A 25,916-nucleotide genomic window follows, 5' to 3' on the forward strand; every position below is an offset into this window, starting at 1 on the left:
GAGCTGGAGCTGGACTCGATGATCCTTGTGGGTCCCTTCAAAGGCAGGGAATTGTGTGACCCTAGGTCCATGTGCTGTGGCAGAGATGCTGCTCCTTTGCAGCCTGTCAGGGAGTATTTCACCTCACAGCTCCCGGGAAGGTGCCCTGCTGGGGACCGGCAGAGCTCCCTACCCCTCACAGCAGAGACAGTGCCTTGATCTGGCAGCCAGAGGTGCTGCTGCCCACGGGGACAGTGAGAGCACACAGCAGAGCTGGAGGACAGCAGAGCACTGCAAACACAGAATCGCTGAATGCATTGGGTTGGAAGGGATCTTAGAGTTCATCCCGACCTACCCCTGCCGTGGGCAGGGACACCTTCCACAGACCAGGTTACTCAGATGGCCACAATAAAGCACTTCGAGGCTGTGACCGCTCTGCACGACCCTCCCCAGGCTGCTCCTGGGTCCCTCACTCTGGGCTCAGCCCTGCTCTGTTGTGCTACCCCAGACCCACCACTTGCACTACGTGCTCCATGGGCAGGTGGGGACAGCAGCATGCCACAGAGTCTTGGAATGTCCTGAGCTGCAAGGGACCCACAGGGATCATCCAGTCCAACCCCTGCCCTGCACAGACACCCCAACAATCCCACCCTGGGCATCCCTGGCAGTGCTGTCCAATCACTCCTGGAGCTCTGGCAGCCTCGGGGCAGTGCCCATTCCCTGGGGAGCCTGGGCAGTGCCCAGCACCCTCTGGGGGAAGAACCTTTCCCTGAAATCCAGCCTGACCCTTCCCTCGGCTCCGGTCGCCGCTCACAGAGCAGAGATCGGAGATGGCCCTCGGGAGGAGCTGCATCCCCTGCAGAGGGGCCCGGGGCAGCGCTGCTCCCCAGCACCAGCACAGAACCTGTGCCATGCTCCAGCCAACCTCGGCACAACGTCCCGACCCCGGCAGCCGCCCCACTGCCAGTGCAACGCCTGGGACGTTTCCAGCACCCCGGGAGCCCCCAGCGAACACCTCAGGCTGCTCTGCCGCGTCCCAGGGGATTGCAGCAGCCGGCTCCCGCTCTGCCTTCCCGAGCACGGCAGCAGCGCACTGGGAGCGGGATGGCCGGGATGGGATGGGATGGGATGGGATGGGATGGGATGGGATGGGATGGGATGGGATGGGAGGTGGTGAGGTCTGACAAGAAGCCTCAGGCTGGGGACAGAGGCTGGCTGAAGATGCATCACTGCTCTCTTTTCCCCAGCAGTTTTTCTGTGGGGTTTAGAATCCCAGAATCCCAAGATAGTTGGGGTTGGAAGGCACCTTCAAGCCCATCTCATTCCACCTTCTGCCACGGGCAGGGAAACCTTCCTCTTTCCCAGGTTGCTCAGGGCTCCATCCTGCCTGGCCTGTGATGTATTTGCCCTGTGGTGGTGCCAGCTAAACGTCCCCAGGAGATGGGAGATCACTTGCACACCCCAGTTCGTCTCCTGGCTGGGGAGCAGAAGGAGCAGTCAGGAACACAGAGGGTGGACAAATCACAGAGGCCCTGGGGCTCACCTCGTATTTCTGCCGCTTGAACTTCTCCTGCAGATCAAATTTCTCAGCCTCCAGGTCATGGATGTTCTGCCACAGCTCCTTAGCCTTGTCCCTGCAGGAAGAGCCAGCTGTGGACAGTGCAGGGAAGGGTCGTGGCTCCCAAGGAGCTCAGTGCAGGGATGGGGCACTGGTGCCAATCCCTCATCTGCTCCCAGGGATGGGGCTCAGGAGGCTCCCAGACAGGCATGTGTTATCCAGGCAGTGAGTTCAGGACAAGAGCCACAGGGGAGGTCAGTACATATGGGGACACCTGTCCCCTCCGTGTGACCCTGGCTTCCCAGGACACACCTGTCCCACCCGTGTGACTCTGGCTCCTCAGGACATCAGGACACACCTGTCCCACCCATGTGATCCTGGCTCCCTCTCATGGCTGCTGCCATCAGCCGCAGCCCGGCCATGGTGGCCCTGCACAGCCTTGGAGCCCGTGTCCCCCATGGGGTGTCAGAGCCCACCCCCAGCTGTGCCCTACCCCTCAGCTGGAAGCCCCAGGGAGCTGTCCCCAGCCCGGGATCCTGCCCAGGAGCTGGGACCCAGCCCGAGGCTCGTGCCCTGACCATCCCTCCTGCGGCCTGTGCTCACCTCAGCTTGTCCTCACTGAGGTGGTCGATGTTCAGGGGCTTCCGTCGCTCACTGAGGATCTTCTTCTTCTTTTCCCGCTCTGTTTGCTTCTTCCCACCCTTTTTCTCTGACTGAAGAAACCAACAATCCACTGGAGAGAAGGAAGTCTGCCCAGCCTTTGCTCTCTCCCATCCCCAATTCTGCACCCAACACCCTCAGCTTTTGGGACTCCAGAAGCACATGAAGTCCTCAAGGACATTTTGGTAACAGTGGACAAGACACCTTGTCCTTCTCCCCATCCCTGTCCCTGAGGCAAGGCTGGAGCTGCACATCTGCAGAGCAGAGCTGAGCTCGGGGCAGCTCAGAGCCCACTTTGGCCCGGTAACCCTGACCCAAGTGCAGTTCCCTGCCCTGTCCTGCCTGTAACCCCCAGTGTCACGTGGATGAGGCCAGCCCATGGCCGAGCCCTTCCCAGGGGCCGCAGTGGCTCCATCACAGTCCCCTTGGGAAGGGTCCCACCTTCTGCATGTATCCCCCAAAGTGCAGCATGTTGGAGAACGCCTTCTTCTTCCGCGCCTCCTCCTCCGCCCTCTTCCGCGCCTCCTCTTCCTCCTTGCGAGCTCTCTCCTCCTGCCAGGGTCAGAAGCCGGTCAGCAGTGGGTGGATGGGCACACAGCTCGTGTCCCCAGGCTCCCCGAGCCCATCCCAAGCCGCATTTCCAGAGGACACTCACGGCCATGCGGGCCTGGCGCTCCTTCTCCCGCTCGCTGCGGATCCGCTGCTGCTCCGCCCGCTCCGCTCGCCGCTGCTCCTGCACAGGGAGGGAACTTGGCTTGGACACCGCAGGGAATCTGCATCCTCTCTGTTCCCAGGGACAGATCCCTGACCCCGAGAGCCCTGAGAGCCCCAAGGGAGCCTGGGGACAGTGACCCCGGGGAGAGGCGCATCCACATCAGGCACTGCAGCACCACTGCAGCCACACCAGGGGCAGCCCAGTGAGCAGGGACAGGAAGGGAAGGGCTGGAGCTGTGCCAGGGGAGATTTAGGCTGGATATCAGGAAAGGTTCTTCCCCCACAGGGTGCTGGGCACTGCCCAGGCTCCCCAGGGAATGGGCACTGCCCCGAGGCTGCCAGAGCTCCAGGAGTGTTTGGACAGCACTTGCAGGGATGGGGTGGGATGGTTGTCTGTGCAGGGCCAGGGGCTGGACTGAATGGTCCCTGTGGGTCCCTTCCAGCTCAGGCAATTTTATGGTGTGCAGGCACTGGGGCTCATAGAAATGTGACTCAACCCTCAGGCTCTGTCCTGCAGGGTCAGGGGTGTCCCAGGACTGTGGGAGGGGACAGTGGCTGAGTGCCCACAGGGACCGGGTGGCAATAGCCAGAGAGGGGAAGGTTGAACACGTACAATCCTGTCCTTGAGGGACAGGAGCTCCTCTTCCTCCTTCTTCCTGCTCTCAAAGTGGGCTTCAATGAGTGCCTGCAGCTCGTTCAGGTCCTTCTCCATGCGCTTGCGGTGAATGTCCTGCAGCAGACACGACAGCCGGGCCTCCAGCAGCTGCCAGACACTGAGGGGGAGCAGTGGGAGGGCAGCACCCCCACCCCCATCAGGGCTGGGAACTGGGCCATAACTTACATCAAAATCCAGTCTCTCGCCATCTGGGATCTTGGGAGGCACCAGGTTGGGCATGAAGACCCTGCAGGGGAAGGGGAGCCGGAGCAGGATGCAGCTGCAGCAGGTCTGGGACAGCACGTGCCCTTCACCCCTCCCACGCCCCCCGAGCCCCCCGGGGGTGCAGAGTGGGCACAGCTGGAGGAGAGGGAGTGCAATGCATCCTGCTGGAGGTGCCAGCTGGGCAGCCACAGAGGAAGACCTGTGGCATTCCCTGCATGGCTGGAATAACCCTGCAAGCTGCAGACAGCATGGCCAGGGCCCTCTGCCAGGCCCCCTGAGCTGGCAGCCACCCACTGCTCCCCCCAAAATGCACTGTGTGCTGCGGTGTGACCTGGCACAGGCAGCTGGATCCTCCATCCTGCAGGGCTTGAGGGAGGGCAGGAGATGCTCAGCAGGGGCACAAAGGGACGAAGGGATGATGATGGCTGAGGGCAGATCTGCCTCCCACACTGCAGAATCCATGGGGCCCAGGAGGACCCCCAGGTTTCTGGCAATGATTCACAGTCCTGCTCCCTCAGGCTCAGTCCCTGGCACTCCTGGAAACATGTGCCTCATGCCAGCCATAGCCTGGACTCTGTGTCCCAGACTGGGATGCTCTCTCTCTCTCTCTCTCACACAGACACAGACACAGACACACACACACACACACACACACACACACACAGTTTTGCCACCTGCAAGGTCACAGGGCAGCTGAGCTTCTCCCAAGGAACATACAAAATGCTTCAGAACTGCCTAAAGACCTCATTCTCAGGGTGCCCTTCATGGTGTGCGTTTTGCTATCTGTTTATCTCTCTTTTTCTCTCCATGTCCCAGTCCCACCCTGCTCTGGAGGCTCCCTGTGCCCTGTCCTTTAGGGACCAGGCTCTGTCACACAGAGCCTCTGCCCTGGCACGGCTCAGACCTTGCCCCAGGGAAAACCCTGCCACACTTACTTGGGTTTTGGCTTCGATTCACCTGCAGGTCCCAGGAGCAGCACAGAAAGACAAGGTCAGTATCAACGAGGGCTTTCCTGTCACACCTTGACCCAAGCCCCACCCTGAGCCGAGCCCTCCCTCTCCCCAGCAGAGCAGGGGCCCCCCAGGGACCACCTTCCAGCAGCGAGGTGCCAGCCCCGTGCCACAGGACACGTTGTGCCCGGGGCACAGCCGGAGCTGCTGGCTGAGCAGAGCAGGCCCTGGCACCCCCAGGCAGGCAGGAGGAACGAGGGTGATACTTCACCTTCCCCAGGCTCCTGCTCCCGGTCTCCCTCTCCACCTGTGGAAGACATGATGCTTTGTGTCCCCGTGGCCAGTCCTGCCCAGGGACACTGTGGGGTGGCTGTCCAATGCTTGTCCCCACTGCAAACCCCGGCTCCATCCCTGCAGGATGAATGGGGGGAGAGCAGGCCCCTGAGGGACATCCCTCACTCACAGGGTGGCCAGGAGAGCCCCAGGTGCTCCCCAGGAGGGATCCAGACAAGTTTTGCAGAAGCTCAGGCTGGAAAAGCAGCAGTGCATCCCTCTCCTTCTGTATTTTGTGTGAATTTCTGCCAGAGGCAGCACAAACCCATCCCTCCTGTTGCCCTTGTCCTGCTGGGGGATGTGGCCAGGGCAGCTCTGCCCCATTTACCACAGATTGTCCCTTTGGCAGCAAATAAATTCAGCACCAAAACACCATTACAAGGGCCCAGTGTCTCTGGGGACTGGGATCAGGACTGGAATGGCCAAACCCATCTCTCCTCTGCCCCCGCTTTACCTTCTCCTGCTGCTTTCGTTTCATCTTCTTGTTCTGTTTGAAAGCAATGGGAGAACGTGAGCACCCCTGGGTGAGGGCAGTCACACCCCCAGCACAGAGGGGTCCCAGCACCCTGACTTGGCATCTCAGCCAGGATCTGAGCCTGCCCCAGCAAAAGGGCCAGCACAGGGTCACACACCATGCCGCAAAGCCACCATGAAACCCAGGGCTCTCCTGATGATCAGACACATCAGAGCTCAATCCCAGCTCTGGAAACCCCCTCTAAGGCAATGGACCCCTTGGTGAACCAGGCTTGGCTCATTTTTGGCATTATTTCAAAGGGCTGGACACAACCACCAGCAGCAAACACCATTTGTATTTCATGTATTTCATCACCATTTCACGTTTGTAGGGCCCAGACAGAGCAGGGAAGGGCATCTCAGTTTGACACCCCCTTACTGGACACCAGATCTGGGGGACAGCTGCCCCTCTGCTGATGTCCCCCTATCACAGTCCCCTGGGACATCCCAGCCCCCAGCTGGCACCCCTGGAGCAGAGCATGGCCCAGCCAAGCCACGGAGCTCCCTGGCACGGCCCCACTCACCTTCTGCCTTGGCTTCTGTGGTCTCCTCCTCCGCCTCCTCTACCTGCTCCTCCTGACCTGTGCGGGGAGGGCAGAGTGAGCACAGCAGCAGCGCTGCCTGGATCCCTGCAGCTCCTCACATCTCTCCCTGCTTTGGGACAGCTCGGCACAGAGCCCAGAGCGACCCGGGCAGCCACAGCGGCTCGGGAGCACAGGGCTCCTCTCTAACCTTACCCCAGGGCTGCCTGTGCTCGCCAGGGCAAAACCCCCTCAAATTAATGAAATGGAAGGATTTCTCGCCACCTCCTGGCTTCTCCCTCATCCCCTCTCCTGCTGCCGTTCCCTCACAGCCCAGGAAGGAAGGAGGGATCCCTATTGCTCTGCCCCAGCAGGGAGCTCCAGGAGCGGCTGAGGACGCAGCTGTGACACTGCTGGAGCCTTTTTCCACTGGAGGGAGCAGCGTCCCCGCAGGATTCCTCCGGCGGAGCCTGAGCGATGCTGTGCCCGCAGGCCCTGGGAACACCCGCGGTGCCACAGCCAGGCAGAAGAGAAGAAAAAGAAGACAGCAAAGACAGCAAACCACGGCCGGCAGATATAAGAGACTAGGCACAGACAGAGGATGGGCACACAGCACAGCAGGGCATGGGAGGAGTGCAGGAAGAAGAGAGAGAAGTGGAAGAATGAAAGAAAACCATTCCCCAACCAGGGAGAGGCAGAACACATCAACCCAGGACTTTTCCCAAGAGCAGAGAGAGGAAATAATGAAAGGTGCAATAACTACCGTCGTCTTCCTCTATCCATTCTTCCTCTTCTGAGCCAGGGAGGAGGGAAGGAATAAGCACAGGGATTAGTTGGGTGCCATGGAGTTTGGGTGTGCGTGAGATGAGGACTGGAGCACAGCAGGGGCTTCCCCCTGCACCTCTCTGCTTTTACACTCAGGATGTTTTGCCTGGCAGTGCCCTAGAGCAGCCAGAGGCTCAGCCCAGCCCAGCCCAGCCCAGATCCTGTGCCGGGGTTGTGTCTCCATCAGGCTGAGGCAGGTGAAAGTACGAGTTTGGCAGGACTGTCACACGTCCAGCAGAGGCTCCAGCTCCCGTTGGGATATTGGGATCACCCCTCAGTCAACAGCCATGTCCAGCATTGCCAGCCCTGGCTTGAGTCAAAGGATCACTGACAAAAGAGATCCTGAGAAAATTCAGAGTGGTTTTGATCCTACTGATGTTTCAGGTGCAGACATCTCAAACATGGTCACACTGGCCTTTCCTGCACATGATTTGCCCATTGTAGCCCAGGAGCTGCCCCCCAACCCCCCAGCAAACACTGAAGCCCTTGTGTTTGGCTCTTGGTCCTTGCAGGTGCAGCTCCTACCTTCCTCCACGCACTCCTCTTCAGAGAGCACACAGGGCACGGACAGAGAGAAGGAAAAGAAGCCTCAGGTTATTGGAGTTTCTCTGATCAGTTTTTGGCCTCAGGGCAGCTGCAGGTGCTCCATGTCCTCTTACCTTCCTGCTCCCTGCAAAGCACAACAGGAATTTACAGAGTCATGTTGAGCTGCTGGAACCTCATCAGTGAGGCTGAGGTGAGTTTGGGATTCCTCAAGCTGGCTCCCCTGCCTCATAGCACAGGCCATGGCTGCTGGGTGGCTGGCAGGCGGCAGTGGGGACAGGGACAAGGCCCAGGTCACCCTGCAGGCTGTGGACAGCAGGGGCTGAAGGTCTGGACTGGCACTTTGACAGTGGTCAAGGCACATCACCATTTTGCAGCATGAGAAGATGAGTGACCTTGGCCTGTAAACCCAGAAATGGGAATCTCACATCCCACCTTTGCCTCCAAGTCCTTCCCTAGCCATGGGGGACATGCACAGCCCGTCCCAGGGGGACAGATTGGTGACACACACGAGTCTGTGTGGCACTGAAACACCAGAGGATTCAGGTCCCCTTTCTCTGCTGGTGGATGAGGAGTGGGAGTTGTGTTGGAGCTCACCCCTAAAACCCAACCCCATCTTGCCAGGAGGAGCCTCCTGGCCCAGCAGCCTCCATCAGCAGAAGCTGCTCTCAAATCTGGGCCTTGGAGAGTGATGCTCTGGATGTGGCAGCAGGACCCCAGCAGCAGCAGACTGGTTTTCCCATTTCCCCACTGACCTCGGGGTTTCCCATCTCTGTCTCACAGATTTAGATGGCAGCATTTTTAATACAGGAATCATCCTTGTCCTGCCCACGGGTGTGGATACAGCTCCCAACACAAACTGCCACTGCTGGGGTCAGGCACTGCCAGAGGGGCACAGGCTGGGGGTCTGTGCTGGGTGCTGGGCTAACAACGAGAGCACCTCCAAGCAATGCTGCAGTGGGAAAATGGGAATAGGGAGAAAGAAAGGGGGTTAAAACCATCCCACTTACTGCTCATACTCCTCGGTGACCTCCTCTGTGTCTGACATCCCTGGTTCTCTGGCAGAGTTTGAGGTAGATTGGAAAAAGTGAGGGTTAGAAGTGAGATAAGGGCTAGCACAGCCTGTCCCTCAGCACCAGGACAGGGGCACAGAGATGCTGCCTCTCTCCAAAGCACTTGGAGCTTCCAGCTGTCCCCAGCCGGGCTGTGACAGCTTTATCTGAGCAGAGATAAGGTGCCTGCCCCACTCCTGTCCCAGAATCACAGCTTGCCCCAAACAGGAGGCAGATTGGACACAACCTCCTGTGACACTGATAACTCTGTCAGGAGCCATGTCCAGGGCACTCAGCCCCCTGGCCCAGCCCTCTCAGGGGCTGTGTTTGCTCAGGGGACAGGAAAATCACCCCACTGCAGTGTTCAGCTTGTTTTGCTTCCTGACTGTTCTTAGCCCAGGGATGAACCCTTCTCTCAGATTTACAGCCCTGCACCAGGCACAGCACAAGCCCTCAGCAAACTCTCCCATCCCAGCCCTCCAAGTGCAGAACTGCTGGGAAAGGGGCAGCTTGGGCTCAGCAGGTGCATCTTTCCCCTGTTAGCTAAAAGGAATAATTTACAGCCTGGTTTAGTAACTTAGCCCTCATTTTAGGGCTAAAACTTCTGCAGAAACAGCCTTTCATCTTCCCAGCACGTCTGTCTCCCAGCTGTGCTCAGGAGGACTTTGCTCATCATCTCACCTCATCTGACCTTCACCTAGCACTGCACTGTGAGATCTGCACCCACCAGCCCCATCCCTGGGCATCCTGGAGCAGCCCAGAGCCCCAGCCCAGAGCCCCTGCCCAGCCCTGTCCCCTGCTCATGCCAGCCCTCAGCAGGGCTGAGATGCCACAGGACGATGCAAGACAGCTCAGAAATAACTTCCATGTGCTGAACCACCTGTTCCCAGAGCAGCAAGGCTTCACTGCTCCTGCTACCCGGAGTCTGGGAACAACTGCTCCTGGCTACATCTGTCAGGCATTTATTACCCGGGATGGGGAGGCCAGGCCTCAGGAGTGCTTATTCAGGATGCTGGCTCCAGGGTTGGAATGCTCAGGCATGGGAAAGGGGCATTCCAGGAGGGGAATCTTGGCATAACCACGGCTCCAGAGGGTCTCTAATCTCACTGTTCCTCACAAGGTGCTTTTTGGAGACAAATACAGGCAGGATTCAGCCCCCTCTGCCTTGGGGTCACCTCCTGCTCCTGCCACTACTGCTCCCCTTCCTGTGACGGGTCCGGGGCTTGGCTCTAAGCACCCCCTCCAGCACCATCCCTGGGATTCCTGCTTCCCCACCAACACCAATTCCCACTTTTCTCCCATGCTCAGCATGGTCCTGATGCCCCAAGTTTGGCCAAATCTGAGCACCCAAGGCTCCACACAATAATTTCATGGCACGGGAGAAGATCCCCACAGTGTGAAAGCCTCTTCCTACATTCTCACTGCCCTCCTCCCTCAGACACTGTTAGATCCTACAGAGCTGAGGGAACAGCAACAAGTCCAGCACTGTTAAGAGGGTACACAAAAGAGAACGTGGCTCAAGGAAATATTTATGCATCCTCTGCACAGAAACACATAAACCTTTTCATTAAAGCTTAGAAATCTTGATTCAGTAGAATTAGGAGAACCCAGCAGACATTACAGAGATAAAGAGGAAATATTGCACTGACTACAAAAAATCTCACAGAATTTGCTGTGTATTAAACAATCCAGATATTTCTAACACTCCACAAAAATCTCCTATCCTTTAGCTCAGGGCTGGCTGCTCACAGCCCTGGGGCTGAGTTAATCCTCCACAGTTCTTAGTCTCTGCTTTCCTCCAGGCTGCCCAGACATGGAGTTCTCCTTTCCCACCGTTGGCTCCAGGAATGGGCCATGTCCCTGCTCCAGTCCTGCCCAGCAGGGTCAGACCAGGCACAGGAGCATCCCATCCCTAACCCACCCCCTGGGCTGCCAGAGAGCCAGGGCCAGGCTGCCTGTGGGCATCACATCCCTGCTGTCCCTGCAGACACAGGGAACGGGGATCCAGGAGATTTCCCCGGAACCAGGGCAGCCAAAACCCATCTGAGCCACCTGGGCACCCATCAGGGTGGTCCAAAAGAGAAACGGCAAATACAAGCCGCTGGAGAGGCTCCAGATGCTTTATGCATGGGAATGCCTCCATGGCATAAAACACCCGAGAGAGCGGCCGGGGACACCCTGAGCCCGGAGCCGATCCCGTCCCGGGCCTGGAGCCGGCGCATCCCCCCGGGAGGGGCGGGCGCCGCCCCAGCCGTACCTGAGCGCCGGAGATGCCGGGAGCGCAGGGAGCCGCCGGGTCTGGGAAAGGCTCTTTGGGGCAGGAGGCTTTAAGGGGGCTCCAGCGCCCACCCCGGGGCGGGCAGCGCCGCAGGAATGTGCCCGGCGCCCAGCGAGGAATGCAACACTTGTGAGCTGCTATTTCGGCAGCCGCGGCCCTGGCCCCCTCCGCCGCTCCCCCTTCCCCCCCAGGAGCCCATATAAGCCCAAGCTATTGTGTGGCCTCAGAGATTTGCTATTTTAAACCCTCCGGACCGAGATACGTGAGTGCCCGAGGGGCTGACACAAGCCAGCCCAGCTGTCACCGGGGCCGGGACGCTGATAAGGCAGCGCTGTCACCAGCGCAGGAGCAGACCCTGCCCGGCTCCCGCAGCCGCTGCTCCGACCTCGGGATGCTGCAATGAGAAGGGAAGAGCCTGTTTTTAACCCCCCAGGACACATTTGATTCGGGGTTTTCCCTATTTTCCCCTTGTCGGGGAAAGGGAAGGGAACAGTTTCCAGTCCCAGACCAGCAGCAGGTGACCAGGAGTGTCTTAGAAAGAGCAACTTTTATTAGAAAACAAAAAAAAAAAGCACAGAGAAACCCAAGTCCTTTCCCAAGCCCGACAAGCAGGATCAGCTCCAAGGGCAGCAGCAGATTCCCACACTGAATTTGTCACCACAGTGGTTGTTGAAGGCACAACCCAAACCCAAAGAATGGCCCCAATAAGAGAATTTGAGCCCTTTGCCCACGGCACCCTAAAGGCCTCAAGAGAGCATCCCCCATCCCTGCTGGGTGGGCTCAGCAGCCATGGGAATGCAGGATCAGGGGCTGCACAGCAAAGGGCCCAGGAGGAAAGGCAAGAGGGAAAGGAGCTCAGGACAGGGCACTCAGCTCCATGAAATCTCCCAAACAGGGCTGTGGCCAGGGCCAGCTCACCCTCCCCTGGATCACTGGATGAAAGGTCACTGCTTGCAGAGGCAGGGGGTGGCAGGGACAAGGACAAGTCTCTGGTTCAGCTGCATGCGGGAAACACCAGGGCCAAGCCCCCCCTTCTTCCATGAGACATCTCTGAGCACTCGTGTAGCTTCATGAACATCAGCCTCTGGTTGGGCCCCTCTGGCAGTGACAGCCTGGCAGGGGGTGACAGCTGCCTGCCCCACGTGCCCCAGGCAGCAGGGACGGACGTGGTCCATGGATGTGCAGCTGGAACTCCCTCAGCCAGGCAGGTTCTCGCCCCACTGACATCCTCCAGCTGCCAGGGAGCAGTGTGAGGGGATCCCCTTTGCCAGGGCAGTTCCAGGGCACAGGTAGAGATCAGGAACAGAACAGCAAAATGTGCTGGGCAAACAAGGCAGGAGTTTGCCTTCAGCATCTGTGGGGAGTCTGTAGGCCTGGACACCCACAGACAGGCAGTGACTGGGGACTGGGGGCACAGGGAGACTCTTCCAGGCTTCTTCCTTCCCATCCCACAAGCAGAGGACCCCATGACCTGGGCTGCACCCACACATGGCACAGGGGACTTGTGGCAGTGGCTGCTGGACGGTTGGGTAGGGCTGAGCTTTGATCTTTGGAGCAAACCAGTTTTTCCCAGATGGTCTGATACCACAGCTGGTATTACTGCAACTGGAAAAGAAAGTGGGAACCACTGAGGCTGTGCCTGAGGCTGCAAGCCCCCAGATGCAGCTGCTTTAACCAGGACAGTGGCTGTCCCCAGCAGGGGATGGGGCAGGCAGGCATCACCTAAATCCCATGACAGGACATTTCCCTTCTCCTCCCAGACCAGAGTCCTTCTCTCCCTTACACATCCCTCCAGTTGTCCCCTCCTGCTGACTTCCCAAAGTCACAGGGTCCTGATTAACCCCACGTCACCTCTCCCCTTACATCCTGGCTCTGCTTCTGCCTCAGATGATGCACCAGGTTCCAGAGCAGCTCCATAATTACCTTGGTGTCTTCAGAAGTGTCTCCAGGCTGCTTTATCCAGACGTCTCGCTTTGCCAGGCTGTTGATTCTCCGGATTTCCTGCAAACAGGAGAGTCAAAAGTGACAGGAGAAAGTTTCCCCATGTATTGTGTGCAGCGTTGCCTTGGTCTGACTGTATCCAAACCTTGAAGCACACATTGTCCAGGTAAAACCAGCCAGCTTTGGGATCCTGCACCTGGGAGACCCTCAAAGCCAAGTGCAGCTCCATCCACAGAAGTGGAGCAGGTGCTATTAAAGGAGAACTGACCAAGGAGCTGCAGGCTTTCCCCAGGAGTCACTCCAGGAGCAAACCCTTTGCTGGCACAGCTGCCTGGCACAGACACATCTGGGCAGTGCTGATCTCCCAGCCCAGCCTGGATTCACCTTCCCTGGCTGCAGGGCTGGGCTGGAGCTGCACCTCCTGGGCCAGTTGGCTGCCAAAGCCCTCCCTGCTGTGAGCAGTGAGACCTGCCCAGGACCTGCTGAGCCCCTCCTTTCCAAGAACACCAGACAACCCTAGGGCCAAAGGCCCTCTTGTCCCTCTCCTGCACATGTCCAGGGAGTAGCCACGGTGGCCAAGTGATGACCTCTGAGTCCCCTTGGCTGGGCACTTTGTACCCACAGCCACAAGACCCCCTATTTTTGGGGGTTGGTTTCATGTGGGGGTGCAGATGACCCCAGACCCCTCATGCACCAGGACCTCTCCAAGCCCCTCAGAGCTGAAGGGCTGAGCACACAGCTCCTCTCCCACTGGCCTCCAGGCAGAGCTGCTCATCCAGACAGAGGAGATGGGATGGCAGAGATGGGATCATGCTTGGGTGGCAAGGTCAGGTACCCCTGTGTGCCCTGGGACATGCATCCAGCCAGCTTCTGCTCCCTCTTCAATCCACCACGGGCTGGAATCAGCTGTCTTGGGAATTTTGGACTCACAGTGAGGACACAGCCACAAGTAGAGCCCTGATATCTCATCATGGTGGCCCTGCAGATCTGACATCTCCAAACCTGGCTAAACTGCTCCCAAACCCTTTAATAGGTTCAGCCAAGGGTTCATCCACCCTTCAGCCCTGCCCCAAGGTACAGCACCATGTCCTATGAGAGTGCCTGGTCTCAAGGCTCTCACTTGAGGGTGACAGAAACTGGTACCTTGCCATTTTCCTCCTTGGCAGGCTCCTGAGCTCGGCTGATCCACAGATTAATGCGAGATGTCACCGACCCTGGGATCTTCAGGTTGTCCTGTGGCACAGACAGGGACAGCAGGGTTACAGCAGTGGCTCTCCCTCTGCACGAATGTAACCCGGCCCAGTCCCCAGGGCACGGGGAGACTGAGCCGAGCTGCAGCAGGCAGAGCCCAGCCCACACACTGGCTCCATCCCAGCTCCTCAAATTCCAGCGCTCGGCAGGAACCCACACAGTGCCGGGGCAGCTCCTGTGCCCAAACGCAGCCCTGGCACCCAGCTCCCGGCGATCCCTGCAGCAGCCTGCCAGGCTGAGCCTGGTACCCAAAGAGGGGAAGATTTGCCCCAAAGGCGGTGCCTGCCCAGCACAGAGCCGCTCGGAGGCCCCGCTCAGAGCCGCTCCTGCCTCACCTTCCTGAGAGCCGCCGGCTCCGCCTTGCTGGGAGCGCTTCTCTCGAAGAAGTTGCGCTTGCTCGCCACCCCCTCCGAGGAGAGCAGGCGATTCTTCTGGGCAGGCACAGAGGATTTCACCCCCTCCGAGCGCTGCGAGAGAGAGCAGGCGTCAGCAGGGCTGTGCTGCATCCCGGGGTGAAAAGAAAAGTCCAGCTTCTGGCTCATACCCTGAGCCCCTTGGGGTCTGGTCCCCTCCTGCCCAGCACCAGCTCACAGCCTTGTGCACTGCTTCCCCCAACGGATCACAGCATCCCCAGACCCTCTCCACAGGACATCTCCTACCTGCAGGGCCATGCAGCATCCCCAGACCCCCTCCAAGGGTCCCTGCTCCTAAAACCCTGAGGCCAATCCCTTTTCCTGCCTGGGACCATCTCCTTCACCCCCATCACCTCTGGTACTTGGTGCAGCTCAGGCCTTCCCCTCCCCACCTGGCTCCAGGCCACCCCTCTCTGTCTCCCCGCACATTTCTCCCACCCCCGCCTGGCTCTGCTGAGGGCCCTCGGTACCTGCACAGCCGAGTTGTACTTTTCCAGCTTCTCTCCAATGGTGCTGTTGCTGCCTGGGATCCTCAGACTCGCACTGGGGAAGAAGGAAGAGTTGAAACCAGCCCCCCCAGGATGTCCTGGACTCAGCCCATGGTCCTGGGGAGCTGCACGTGGCAGGAGAAGGCCCCGTCCCACCCAGGCACTCCTGCACCTATCTGCAAGGTAGCAGACCATTCCCTGCTGGTGAATGAGCTCTCTGGGTATCACTGCCTTTCCAGGGCCACACTGAACACCAAAATATCTCAGAGCTCCTCAGCCTGCCCTGGGTTCAGCTCTGCCAGCTCTGGACTGCATCACCCCCAATGTCAGTGTGGCTCTGCCTACAGCATACACGTGCCCATGGAGGGGTGGAGGATCCCCTGATCTGGTCACCAAAGCCAGGTCAGGCTGCTCATGGAGCTGTTTTGATGTCCCCGTGGATGGGACCTGTGCAGACAAGCACCAACATGGAGCTACATGACCCCGGAGAAGTGGGGGCTTGCTGGGAGATATTGGAGCAACCTGGGACAGTGGAGGATGTTCCTTCCCATGGCAGGGGCTGGAATGAGATCTGCAGGGTCCCTTGGAACCCAAACCATTCTGTGGTTCCAGGATCTCATCCAGATGCCAGCTGCACGTTGGACATTGTCCTGTCCCCTGCCGAGCATTGCTGCCCGCCCACTCCACAACGCTGGGGACCAATGTCCAGCAGATGTGTGCCAGGCCTGCCAGGCCCCAGCACCTCCTCCTCCCTTGGACAACAAAAGGATGGACATTCCTGCCCAGGAGGACCAAAGCAACATGAGAGGTGCTGACCTCCTTGTGAGAGGGCTTTGGCTCTCTTCTTTCTGCTTCTTGGAGATGATCTGGAAGAGATAAGGGGAGGAGATTCTGCAGTGAACTTTGGTTATCCAAGATAAGCATGGGAGACACTGTCTCACTGATCTCCCCCAGGAAAGCTCCATTTGCACCCACACCAGAGCTTATCTCATATCAAAGCTCTCCAGACTATAGACATGCTATGGTGATAACAGTTTTATTCCCAGTAAAGCCTCGTGGAAGTCAATCAAGTGTAGCCAGTCAGCCCTGACTCACAGCAGGGATGATCTTGACAGTTCTTGGCTTCCCCAGCCTCTTCAATCACTTTATTCCAGAGATCTCTTTTGAAATGAAATATATTCTCAGACTGTAACATGGGATGAGAGGGAGGATGGATGTTATTTTTATCCTGTGCTTTCACATAAGACTGGAAAGGCTGGAAGGTGGATGGGAATTCCTGTGGCTCTGGAAATCCTGAGGACAATGAGTTCCCTGTTTTCTCATCACTTCCCGTAAGTTTTCTGGCCAGCACAAGGTGGATGAACTGGACATGTTCATCCTCACACACCTTCAGTCAGACATGGAGAAGGAAAATGAGGGGAAGAGGGAAGCAGGACTGCAGTGCCCAGACCAAGGGTAAGTTTTGAGCACACTTCTGGGAACAAGTTCTGCCCACATAATCCAGAGGCCAAAGCAATCCTTCCTTCCCCCATCCTCCACTGCCTCAACAGAATCCTTTTCCCACCTGCTTTAGCTCTTACCCGAAAGGAGACGGTTCTTGGGCTGGCTCGTCGAATGGAGGTGACGTGAGTTGGAGAAGGGTCTGGCTTTTCTGCAGGTTCATCCTGGGGAGGGGATAGCTGGATTACCTGCTTTGAGGGGTTCCTGGATGGCTGCTGAGGAAAAAGGAGACCTCAGATGCATCCCTGCAGAGAGGACTGAGGTGCAGGAGCGGGAACTGGGTTGGAGGCCGGAGTTTGAGATAAAAATCCTCCAAACCTTTCCTGTCTCCACTGGACATACAGAGTCCCCAAGCAGCCCTTCACTGTCACCATGATGGCAATCAGCAGGACTTGCTGGAGAAGGTGATCAGGACAGCACAGACCAGGGAGGGGAAGGAGGTGGTGGGACCCTGTCCACCACCTCGTGCTTTGCAGCTCTCTGAAAAACCTTCCTCAAAATTCTTCAGGTCCCATTTCTCTCCTGGTACTTTTGGGCTGTGTTTTTCTCTGGCTCTCCCAGCACCCAGGACCTCTCCCCCCGAGGCCTGGTGCCCCATCCATTCCTGCTTACCTGCTGCTCTGGAGATGAGGTCACCGTTGAGGTTTTCTCTTCTGTGCTGCGGCTTCCCACCCTGGTGAGGATCTTCACCTCCCGGAGCCGGCAGCTCCCCACCTCTGGTGGCTCCTTTGCCTCCTTCCTCTGCTCCCCCCGAGGAGTCTGCACTTCTTGGTCTTTGTCCTGGAGCCGTGCCCTCACCACCACCTTCCTCTCAGAGGCTGGCTCCAGGTTCTTGTCTCCTGGCGGGTCCCCTCTGCCCTTGGCTGCCTCCTGAGCACGCTCTGCAGCCCGGCTGCTCTCCTGCCTCCCGCGGGGCTGTGGCTCTGTCTCTGAGCAGCTTTCTCCCACCCCTGGCTCCTTCTGCTCCTTCTCCTGCCTCAGCTTTTCGGACACGGGTGGGAGGCACCTCATCCTTCTCCCTTCTTGTGTTTTCAGCACCTCTGAGAGCTTTCGCTCCTCCCCGTCCTCCGGAGACTGCAGCTTCACCAGGGATGAAGGTCTAGGGACAGGGACAACATGGGATGACAACCTCAGCACCTGGGGCTAGAGGGGTGGATTTCATGCTGCAAGTGAGGCAAAAGGCTCTGGAGAGGGATATAAAAATCCCACAAACATCCTGGAGTCCTCCCTGAAGACCAGGGCTTGCAGCCACTCTCATTCCCATCACCCCAGCTCGGCTGTCTGAGAAAAAGTTTGGATTAAAATTTTTTTTTCCTTTCTGTCGTAGAGATGAAGCATTTCTGCAGCCTCATCCCAGGACACCAGCACCCACCAAGTCCTGTGCCAAGGAGATCCAGGCTCAGGGCAGTGTGCTGGTCTGCTGCTGGATAAAAAGTATGGCTGGGACTCGTCACTGGACTAGGAAAAATCCCACCAACTTTAAGTGGGAAGTGTTGGTTGGAAGCCAATCTGCTCTGGCAGGTCTACCCACAGTCCCAACACCACCTGTGAAAAGCTGTTTCCCCTCCTTCCCCCAGACAAACAGGCACAAGGCCTGGGAAGGGGCAGAAGGACACCTGGCAGGCTGTGTCTGCACAGTCCCAGCATTGGGGAGGAGATGGGATAACATTTGCCCTCCTCCTGAATTGCAATCACCACATGGCCAGCCTGTGTCAGCACCAGAGAAGAGGAGCTTGTCCTTCCCACCTGGTTCATTTTAGCCCCCATCCACCCCATATCCAGCCCAAGCATCCTAACTTCATCCTGTCTGAAACAGGAACACTCCTGGGAGCCTCACTGCAGACACAAACCACCTAAATACTGAACAGGTCCGGGACCAATTTAGAGAGCGGGTCAGGTTGTGTAAGGGCAGCCTGGTCCCAGAGTACCTCCAAACCCCAGCTCCCTGCAGCCAGGGACTTTGGAAACACCACTGGAAAGCCCTTGGGTCAGATCCCCACTTCAGCAAAGGTGCCACAGCGTCACTGTGAGGTTCAGAGGGGCAGCACAGCCAGCCAGGCTCTGCCTGCTCTGCTCTCCTGCCCTGCAGAGCTGGGCACCCCTTACCTACTGCAGATCCCACCTGCAGCACCACCCTGAGCTCAGCCCTGGCACCAGCCCTCCCCCACTCCTGCTCCTGTGCCACGGGGAGCCCACCCGAGGCGTTCCCCCTTGTGCAGCCCCTCGGAGCCCATCCCTCCTCCCGAGGGCTGCTGGTTGGAGCACAGCTCTGCCCACAGCTCAGCCCTCCCTCAGCCAAGAGCCCTCCACAGCTGCAGCTGCCAGGGCCCGGTGTCAGGAGCAAGGCCAATGCCAGCAGGACCCCACAGACCTGCTGGAAGCTGGGCTGGTGTCCTTGGCAGGGCTGGCAGGTTCCTCATCCGTGGACGTGGATGACAGCAGGCTCCGGTGCCTTCGCCGGCGCTCTCTTTGCTGCTCTTCCTCATCCTCTAGGGTTCTCTGCCTGGCCAGGCTGTTTGGGAGGAAACACAAGGACATGGGGAGGCTGTGTCCTGCATGGGCATCCTGAAGCCCTGGTGCCAGACAAGAAAGGAACTGCTACAGCCTGGGCAAGGCCAAGGGCTGGCAGAAGTCACCTTGCTGGAGGAGAGCGAGGCCAGCATGAGCCAAGCACCCCAAAGCGCTCTCACTCCACCCAGCTGATGCAGGCCCTTCCCAAAGCAAGCACTTGACTTCCCAACTCCTATTTTCTCCTGCTGGAGGGAGCACTCATTTCAAAGGAGTCCCTATATTAAGCAAACCTTGCAGGGGAAGGATATTGAACCTTTAACTCAGCCAGACCAGGACCCTTGAGCTACCACACAGACCTCAACCACACAAACTGGAAGGGTAACCACTATGGCACAAGATTTTAGGCCAAAACCAAGATGTGGTGATAGCAATTTAATTTTTATAGAGCAAAAAGCCTCAGATGCAAAAGTATCAGAGGCTGCAGGCAACTGCTGAGAGGTTGTGCCTGGGGATGGGGCTGACAGGGCTCCTCCTCCCCCCTGCATGTGCCTGAACTGGGAATTGTTTATAATCATAGACTGAGCTAAAAAGATGCAGTTTGGAATCATCTTTCAGCATTTTATTTTGCACTAGCCAAACGTGGGTTGGGTTTCTTTGTTTTGGTTTGGGTTTTTTGGGTTTTTGTTTTGTTTTGTTTTAATAAAATGCCACTTGGCATAAAAAGTTGTCCAGAAAACACCAGCTCTGCCATCCTCTCTCTGTGCCAAAACTGCCCACCCTCTGTGCTGGTGCATGAAATGTGTTGGAAAACATTTTTATTGGCTGATGGAGCTTTTCAGAGCCTGGTTCTCCTCCCCCAACACGAGCCCTCAGTGAGCCACAAACACTGCAGGGCACCCCCACAGAGCCACCCTGCTCAGGGCCCGTGCCGGGACCTCATCACAGCTCCGGCCGGGCTCCGGCTTCGCCACGAATTTGACTTTTAGCGAAAGTCAGAGGGGCAGGGCCGCATTACGGCGAGCGAGGACTCGCGGCTGGTTCCGAGTTACTGAGTAATCACAGCCGGTCATAAATTAAACCGCTTTACCCCCCGCGAGTGCTTGCGGCTTCTGTTCTTCCTGCTCGGGGCGGGCGGGAGCGCGGCGGGGCCAGCGGAGCGCGACGGGGCGAGGAACCGGCCGAGAGGACAGGCCAGGGCCGGGCTGGGGACAGGGCAGAGCCGGGGACAGGCCAGGGCCGGGCTGGGGACAGGGCAGAGCTGGGGACAGGCCAGGGCCGGGCTGGGGACAGAGCTGGGGACAGGCCAGGGCCGGGCTGGGGACAGGGCAGAGCCGGGGACAGGCCAGGGCCGGGCTGGGGACAGGGCAGAGCCGGGGACAGGCCAGGGCCGGGCTGGGGACAGGGCAGAGCGGGGCTGAGTCCAGGGCCGGGCTGGGGACAGGACAGAGCGGGGCTGAGTTCAGGGCCGGGCTGGAGGCTGGGCTGGGGACAGGCCAGGGCCGGGCTGTGCTGCCCTCCCCTTCCCTCCGCTCCAAACCGAACAGCCACAACAGCAATCGGAGCCAGGCTGGGGAGCTCCGGGCGGGCTCCGATGCCACGCTCGGCACCGGGACAGACGGGACTGGCCAAGGCTGGGATGTGCCCAGGGAGCATGTCCCCAGCTGGGACAGCCCCGGCGCTGCCCAGGGCAGCGATCCCCGCACGCACATCCCAGCGGCAGGCTCCCGGTGGGGGGACACAGATCCCGGGGCCTCTGCATTCCTGTCCCTCAAGCAGTGACAGCATGGAGCACCAATGCCGGGCTAAATCCTCACGACGTACTTCTTTGATTTTACACAGTCTCCTTCAAAGTGAAAATGGGATTTTCCTGCCTTGAATTACCGTGGCTCCTTCTGAGGCAGCACAAAATCTGGCACTATCCACAGGCAGCTCCTCGTTATTTGTAATTAAGTGATCCACCCATCAGGCTATGGATTTGCTCTGCCAAACTTTCCCACCTCTTTTTGCAGAAGGATTTATTTTTTGCTGTCTTATCTTTTTTAACTGAAAGAGATGAATAAAAAACTTTGGCGAGCATCCCTGCCTTGTCCTCTCCTGCCCTGTCAATGATTAGTGCAGAGATTTCTGACATTTCTGCTGTTTCAGTGCTGCCTCATCTCAGGAGAGCCCAGGAAATGCCTTCTGGGGTTGTGAAGCGCAGGACCCAGCTGGGCTGGTGTTGGGGCAGGTCCGTGGCTCAGGGGAGATGGATCTGGATGGGGCTGGAGTGGCCTCTGGATCTGTTCCACCCATGCCAGAGGCAGCTGAGAGCTGGTGGCCTCCAAGCAGTGGGGTCTCAACTAAAATAAGTAAGTTTTTCACAGTGAGAGTGGGGATGCCATGGCCCAGGGTGCCCAGAGAAGCTGTGACTGCCCCAGCCTTGGAAGTGTCCAGGGCCAGGCTGGATGGGGCTTGGAGCAGCCTGGGATGCTGGAAGGTGTCCCTGCCATGGCAGGGGGTGGAACTGGATGAGCTTTAAGGTCCTTCCCACCCAAACCAGTCTGGGATTCTATGAACTCCCCTTTCTTACACCTAGTACTGAGCTTTCCAATTAAGTCTCAGAGCCATAACACCCACTTGGGCCAGGATTCCTGATTTGTGGGACTGTGTTTGAGTTTCCATCCCCACTCCTGCACAGCCCAGGCTGGTGGGGCTGCCCTGGGGTCTGATCCCACCTCGCTCCAGCCTTGTGCGTGCACCTGACCCACCCCAGGGTGCCCAGGAGCCTCCCCTAGTCGGGAGCACTCTTTGGGAAGGCCGAGGGAGCTGCGGGGATTGCTCAGGGATTGCTCAGTCAGCGCCGCTGAATCAGGGCTTGCTCAGCACAGGAGGGGCTGCAGTCTCCGCAGGCAGAGCAGGACACGCACCCAGGGGCTGCATGGGCATGGGGGGAGGGGAAACGCCCCCAGCCAGCTCAGAGCAAGTCTGGAGGCACAGCCCAGATAGTCTGTTCCCCAAAGAAAGATAAAACAGACCCAAAATGTATCCAGCATGGGGCGAGAATGCTTATCCAGGTAATTCTCCTGCACCTGGCTCAGCTTCCCCAGGCAGCAGAAACAAAAACGCCTCTGATCTTGCCCAGCCACAAGAAACTCCAGCAGCGCTGAGCTCTCCGTGGCGCTGGCATTCACCTCTGCAAACAACAAACACTCCCAGGGCAGCTGCCCCCTCCTCCCATCCTCCCCAAGCCCCTTCGGCCACCAGCAGCCCACCCTCACCCCTCCCTGCCGGCGGTGAAAAGGGTTAAGCATTAATCCACAGCACTTACCTGGAGAGATCGGACCAGTTCCTTCTGCTAAAGGACATTCCTGCTACCCGGGAGTTCAGAGAGCCCCCAGAACCTGAGCAGGCATCCAGGCCAAGGTGCCGTGGGAGCCGCGGGGATCAGCGCTGCCCGGAGACTCTGCTCCCCGAGAAGGGACGGAGGGAGGAACTCCTTGCAAGGTTATTTCCCTGTGCACCTTTACCCTGCCTGCCTCCCGCTCCCACCAGCTGCATCACATGGTTCCTTATCTACCTGACACAGGCAGGGCTGTGATTTGTGTGCCAGCGGCGCGGGGCGAGAGCCGCCCTGCCCAGCAGTGCCACGCAAAACCAGAGCCCTCCTCGCTGCCAGGCTCCGAGCCGGGACCCGCGGCTCGGGCCATCCACGTCTCCAGGGTTTCGGAGACAACTCCCTGCAGAGAACCTGTTCTACCAGCCGCAATCCACCAGTCAACAACTCCTGCAGCCCGGCGGAGGAGGTGAATTACCCCGGGCCGAGTGGGAGGAGGTTGGCTCCCGGGGATCCAAAACAGTCATTAAAACACCTCCGGCTGGGCGCAGTCCAGCCCTTTCCAAAGAGCTTGGGAGGGTCCCCTGCTCTTTCCAACCCTTTCTAGATGTCTCAAACGGAGCTGTCAAGGTCTTCTCATTCTTGAGCTTTGCTGCAGCAGTGAGCACTCACAGAGCCTGGGAGGAGCCTGGGGCATGGGGGGATCCAATTTTTCTGTTCTGGAGCCCTGTGCCAGAGAGGAACTGTGTGCCCAAGTTCATTGCTCACCCGGACCCAGCCCATCAAACCCATCCCCGCTCTGGCTGTGCCCCGAGACCCCCACCCTCACACAGGGCAGCCCTTCCTGCCAAGGGCAGGTGTGAAGCCACGGGGTCACTGCCTTAGTGGGGGAATGGGGGTTGTTTTAGGGGAGGATGAGGGGCCCAGGCACAGCAGAGCCAGGTCCCAGCCCAGATTTTCCCACAGCATGGCCACGACCCCACTGCTTTGACTGCCAGGCACTATTCCCTGCAGGAAATGTCATCCAGGACCCCTTGAGTACAACCTCTGCTCCCAGTGAGATCCATTCCTGCACCAGCCCGAGGAACTGGTTGTGAGGCTGGGTTGGCCCTGCATGCCTCCAGCCCACAGGGGTGTGCCATGACTTGAGCAATGATTTTAATCAAAGGTTCCTGATTAAAATCCCATTTCTAGGAGATAGCCCTGTCAAACAAGCCGCCCACTCCAAGCAGGCCTCGCTCTCTGCTCTTCTTTCTTCTTGCAGTAATCGCTCGTCTTTCAAGTGTTTTCATATATACAGAGAATTCAGTTAGTTGTGGCATAAGGGAAAAAAAATTACTTAAATAACCTTGCAAGTGTTCTGCTAATTGCTGACAGACTATATATAGCAGTCCAGCATCAGCAGCTCCTCTAGAGCAATAAAAACTCTGTGATTAATGCACGGCAAGCACGGCGCTCGCAAAACACATTGCCAAAGGATAGCACTGGAGCACAGGACTTAGTGGGGTTTTCCAAAGGATTAGACTGAACGTGGCAGTGAAAGAACACCCCCAGCTAGGATCTACACAGCAAAGGAATATAAAACCTCCCAGTCTGCAATTCCTCTGGTTATTAAGTTGAAGAAATTCTAGATGGGCATTTAGTGCCTGGGGATTAGTCAGAGGATGAGCCTGGCTGACACTCGCCCCCTCGCTGACACTTGCCCCTTCCTGGGGCTTTATTTGCAGCTCAGAAACCTTTGGAGCTGAACAAGAGTTTCCTCTTTATTTAAGATACCTCTGAGGGTTTCTCTTCCGTGGGTTTGACCCATTTCCCACAAACCCAGGAAAATGGTCAGAGGAGAAAATATCCTTCAGCAAGAAGTTTTCAAGGCCTATTCCCCAGTGCTGGGAATCTCCTCCTTTAACTTGGATGGGACCTGCTGGGCTGTACAGCAGCACAGAGCATTGACCTCTCATGTCTGGAGATCTTTGCTGCCATGGAGCTCCTTTTTTTCCTGATGTTTCTCACGTCTTTTCATGTCCACCATAACCCTAAAATTTCACTCCCAAGGAGGTAAAGCCAAGGTCCAGAGCCCCTCATCTCATTGATGGAGTCATGCGGGATTTTTCCCGTGTGTCACTTCATACCCCTCTAAACCTCCTTTGCCACTTTATTCCCAAACTCCAAGTGCTGCCAGATCTTTCAGTCTGCATCACCAGTCTTCCCCTCTGCTGTGACAAAATCGCAGGAATTATCAGCAGTTTGTTATCTCACTACTGTTTCCTCTCTGCTGGTTGATTATTTAGCTGTTTGGACTTTCCCTTTGAGCTGTGCTTGACCTAAAGGTCTTTGTTTCTGGAATCCCAGGAAAATGCTTGTGTCCCAGGTCACCCTTATCCATGCCTTCAACAAACAACAGTCACTTTGTCAGACCGGATTTCCCTTAGCAAAGTTATTTAGGCCATCCTGAGCTCATCCTCAAAGCACAGCCCAAGCTGCAGGTCCTCAGAGCTGAGGGTGATGAAATCAGGCAGAGATGAGTCTGTGAGGGAAGGGATGCCCAGAGAACCAGTCTGATGTTTGTCCAGAGCCTCTCCATTCACCAGGCTGTCCCATCTGCTGTTCCAGATCCATAACCCTGAGGGGAAGGCTCTGTGCTCGTGGCCGAGGGAGCAGAACTGCAGGATGTGAGCAGAGAAGCTCCAGGGCCAAACCTTCTCCCCTGCTCTGCCCAGGGGAGCTGCACCTGCCTGAGGAGGAGCCCAGAGCTTCCCCTGGTATGATCAGCAGAACTCATTAATACCCTCTAAGGAGCTAGACCAGTTTCAACAGGGCTGGTTTTTCCCTTGGGAATAGTGTCCTGTGTCTCATCACAGTGCAGAGCCTGTTTCTTTGGCTGCAGAGTGGTGGAGAGCTCCCAGTTTGCACAACTGTGTGTCATTATGGCATTCCTGAGCTTCTCCTGGGACCCAGCTCTGAACCCTCCACCTCCATCCCTTGTGCTGTGCTGGTCCCTCAGCCTCAGCCACGGCTCAGCTCCTCCCTATCTCCTGAGGCTCATCCCTGTTGCTCTGCCATGCTGGAGCAGTATTTTCTTCCCAGGCTTCCCTCCTGAGCTCGGCCATGGGGCTCCATGGCCAGGAAAAGGGGTTTTCACTCCTGCTCAGCTCCATCCCAACACTGCCTCAGCTCCATCCCAACCCTGCAGTGGTGCCACAACTCCCAGAGGTCACACCAGCATTTAAAAGCTCTGGGAGGAGCTGGAGGTCTCCCTCCATCCCTGGGATGGTGCTCTGCAGGCCCTGGAATGGTCCAGGGCTCTCCTTCCCCCTAAAATATATTCAGCTTTTGGAGACGTGTGTGACGGTACAGAGAGAGCTCTGGAGAAGGGTCTGGAATTGGTGTTTGCTCAGAAACTGAACCATGGCCTTTTCTAGGAAAGGAAATAGTCCTAGGAAAGGAATTATCTATTGTTTGAACTGCCTGGCCCCAGCTACCAGAGGCCTTATTTTCCTTTCGAATTTAGCTTTTTATTAAAAAAAAAAAATACAAATCTTGCTTCAGAAATTCCACCACAGTGCCTCATTGTCCTTCAGGTTCCTTTTCCGTTCCCTGCAGATTGGCCTCCTCATCAGATGCCATCCCTGTGACACTCCAGATCTAACAATGGCAAACAAAGGACATCCCCAAAAGTGACATCAGTGCAGATTT

General features: G+C 57.6%; 2 protein-coding genes across 3 annotated transcripts; both read right to left on the bottom strand.

Annotated features, from left to right (window-relative positions):
• Window positions 1-1,387: 1,387 nt before the first annotated feature.
• TNNT2 (troponin T2, cardiac type) lies at window positions 1,388-10,917 on the bottom strand. Of its 2 annotated transcripts, XM_041489557.1 has the most exons (15): window positions 10,786-10,917; window positions 8,487-8,534; window positions 7,593-7,603; window positions 7,459-7,476; window positions 6,872-6,901; window positions 6,112-6,168; window positions 5,529-5,561; window positions 5,013-5,048; window positions 4,727-4,748; window positions 3,753-3,813; window positions 3,525-3,641; window positions 2,853-2,930; window positions 2,639-2,749; window positions 2,141-2,250; window positions 1,388-1,613 (listed from the first exon to the last, which is right to left on the bottom strand). In XM_041489557.1, the coding sequence occupies exons 2-15, from the start codon at window positions 8,522-8,524 to the stop codon at window positions 1,403-1,405; spliced, it is 933 nt and encodes a 310-aa protein (XP_041345491.1). In that variant the 5' UTR covers window positions 8,525-8,534; window positions 10,786-10,917; the 3' UTR covers window positions 1,388-1,402. The 2 variants fall into 2 exon arrangements, with proteins under 2 accessions (XP_041345491.1, XP_041345492.1); XM_041489558.1 differs by lacking the exon at window positions 6,872-6,901.
• Window positions 10,918-11,334: 417 nt separating this feature from the next.
• LAD1 (ladinin 1) lies at window positions 11,335-22,270 on the bottom strand. The gene is made up of 10 exons (XM_041489568.1): window positions 22,218-22,270; window positions 18,771-18,911; window positions 17,012-17,498; window positions 16,480-16,614; window positions 15,716-15,765; window positions 14,882-14,954; window positions 14,334-14,465; window positions 13,891-13,980; window positions 12,730-12,807; window positions 11,335-12,411 (listed from the first exon to the last, which is right to left on the bottom strand). The coding sequence occupies exons 1-10, from the start codon at window positions 22,253-22,255 to the stop codon at window positions 12,403-12,405; spliced, it is 1,233 nt and encodes a 410-aa protein (XP_041345502.1). The 5' UTR covers window positions 22,256-22,270; the 3' UTR covers window positions 11,335-12,402.
• Between the last annotated feature and the right edge of the window lie 3,646 nt (window positions 22,271-25,916).

Source organism: Pyrgilauda ruficollis, unplaced genomic scaffold, assembly GCF_017590135.1.
Source record: "Pyrgilauda ruficollis isolate IOZ18807 unplaced genomic scaffold, ASM1759013v1 scaffold95, whole genome shotgun sequence".
In the NCBI taxonomy this organism is placed as follows: Eukaryota; Metazoa; Chordata; class Aves; order Passeriformes; family Passeridae; genus Pyrgilauda; species Pyrgilauda ruficollis.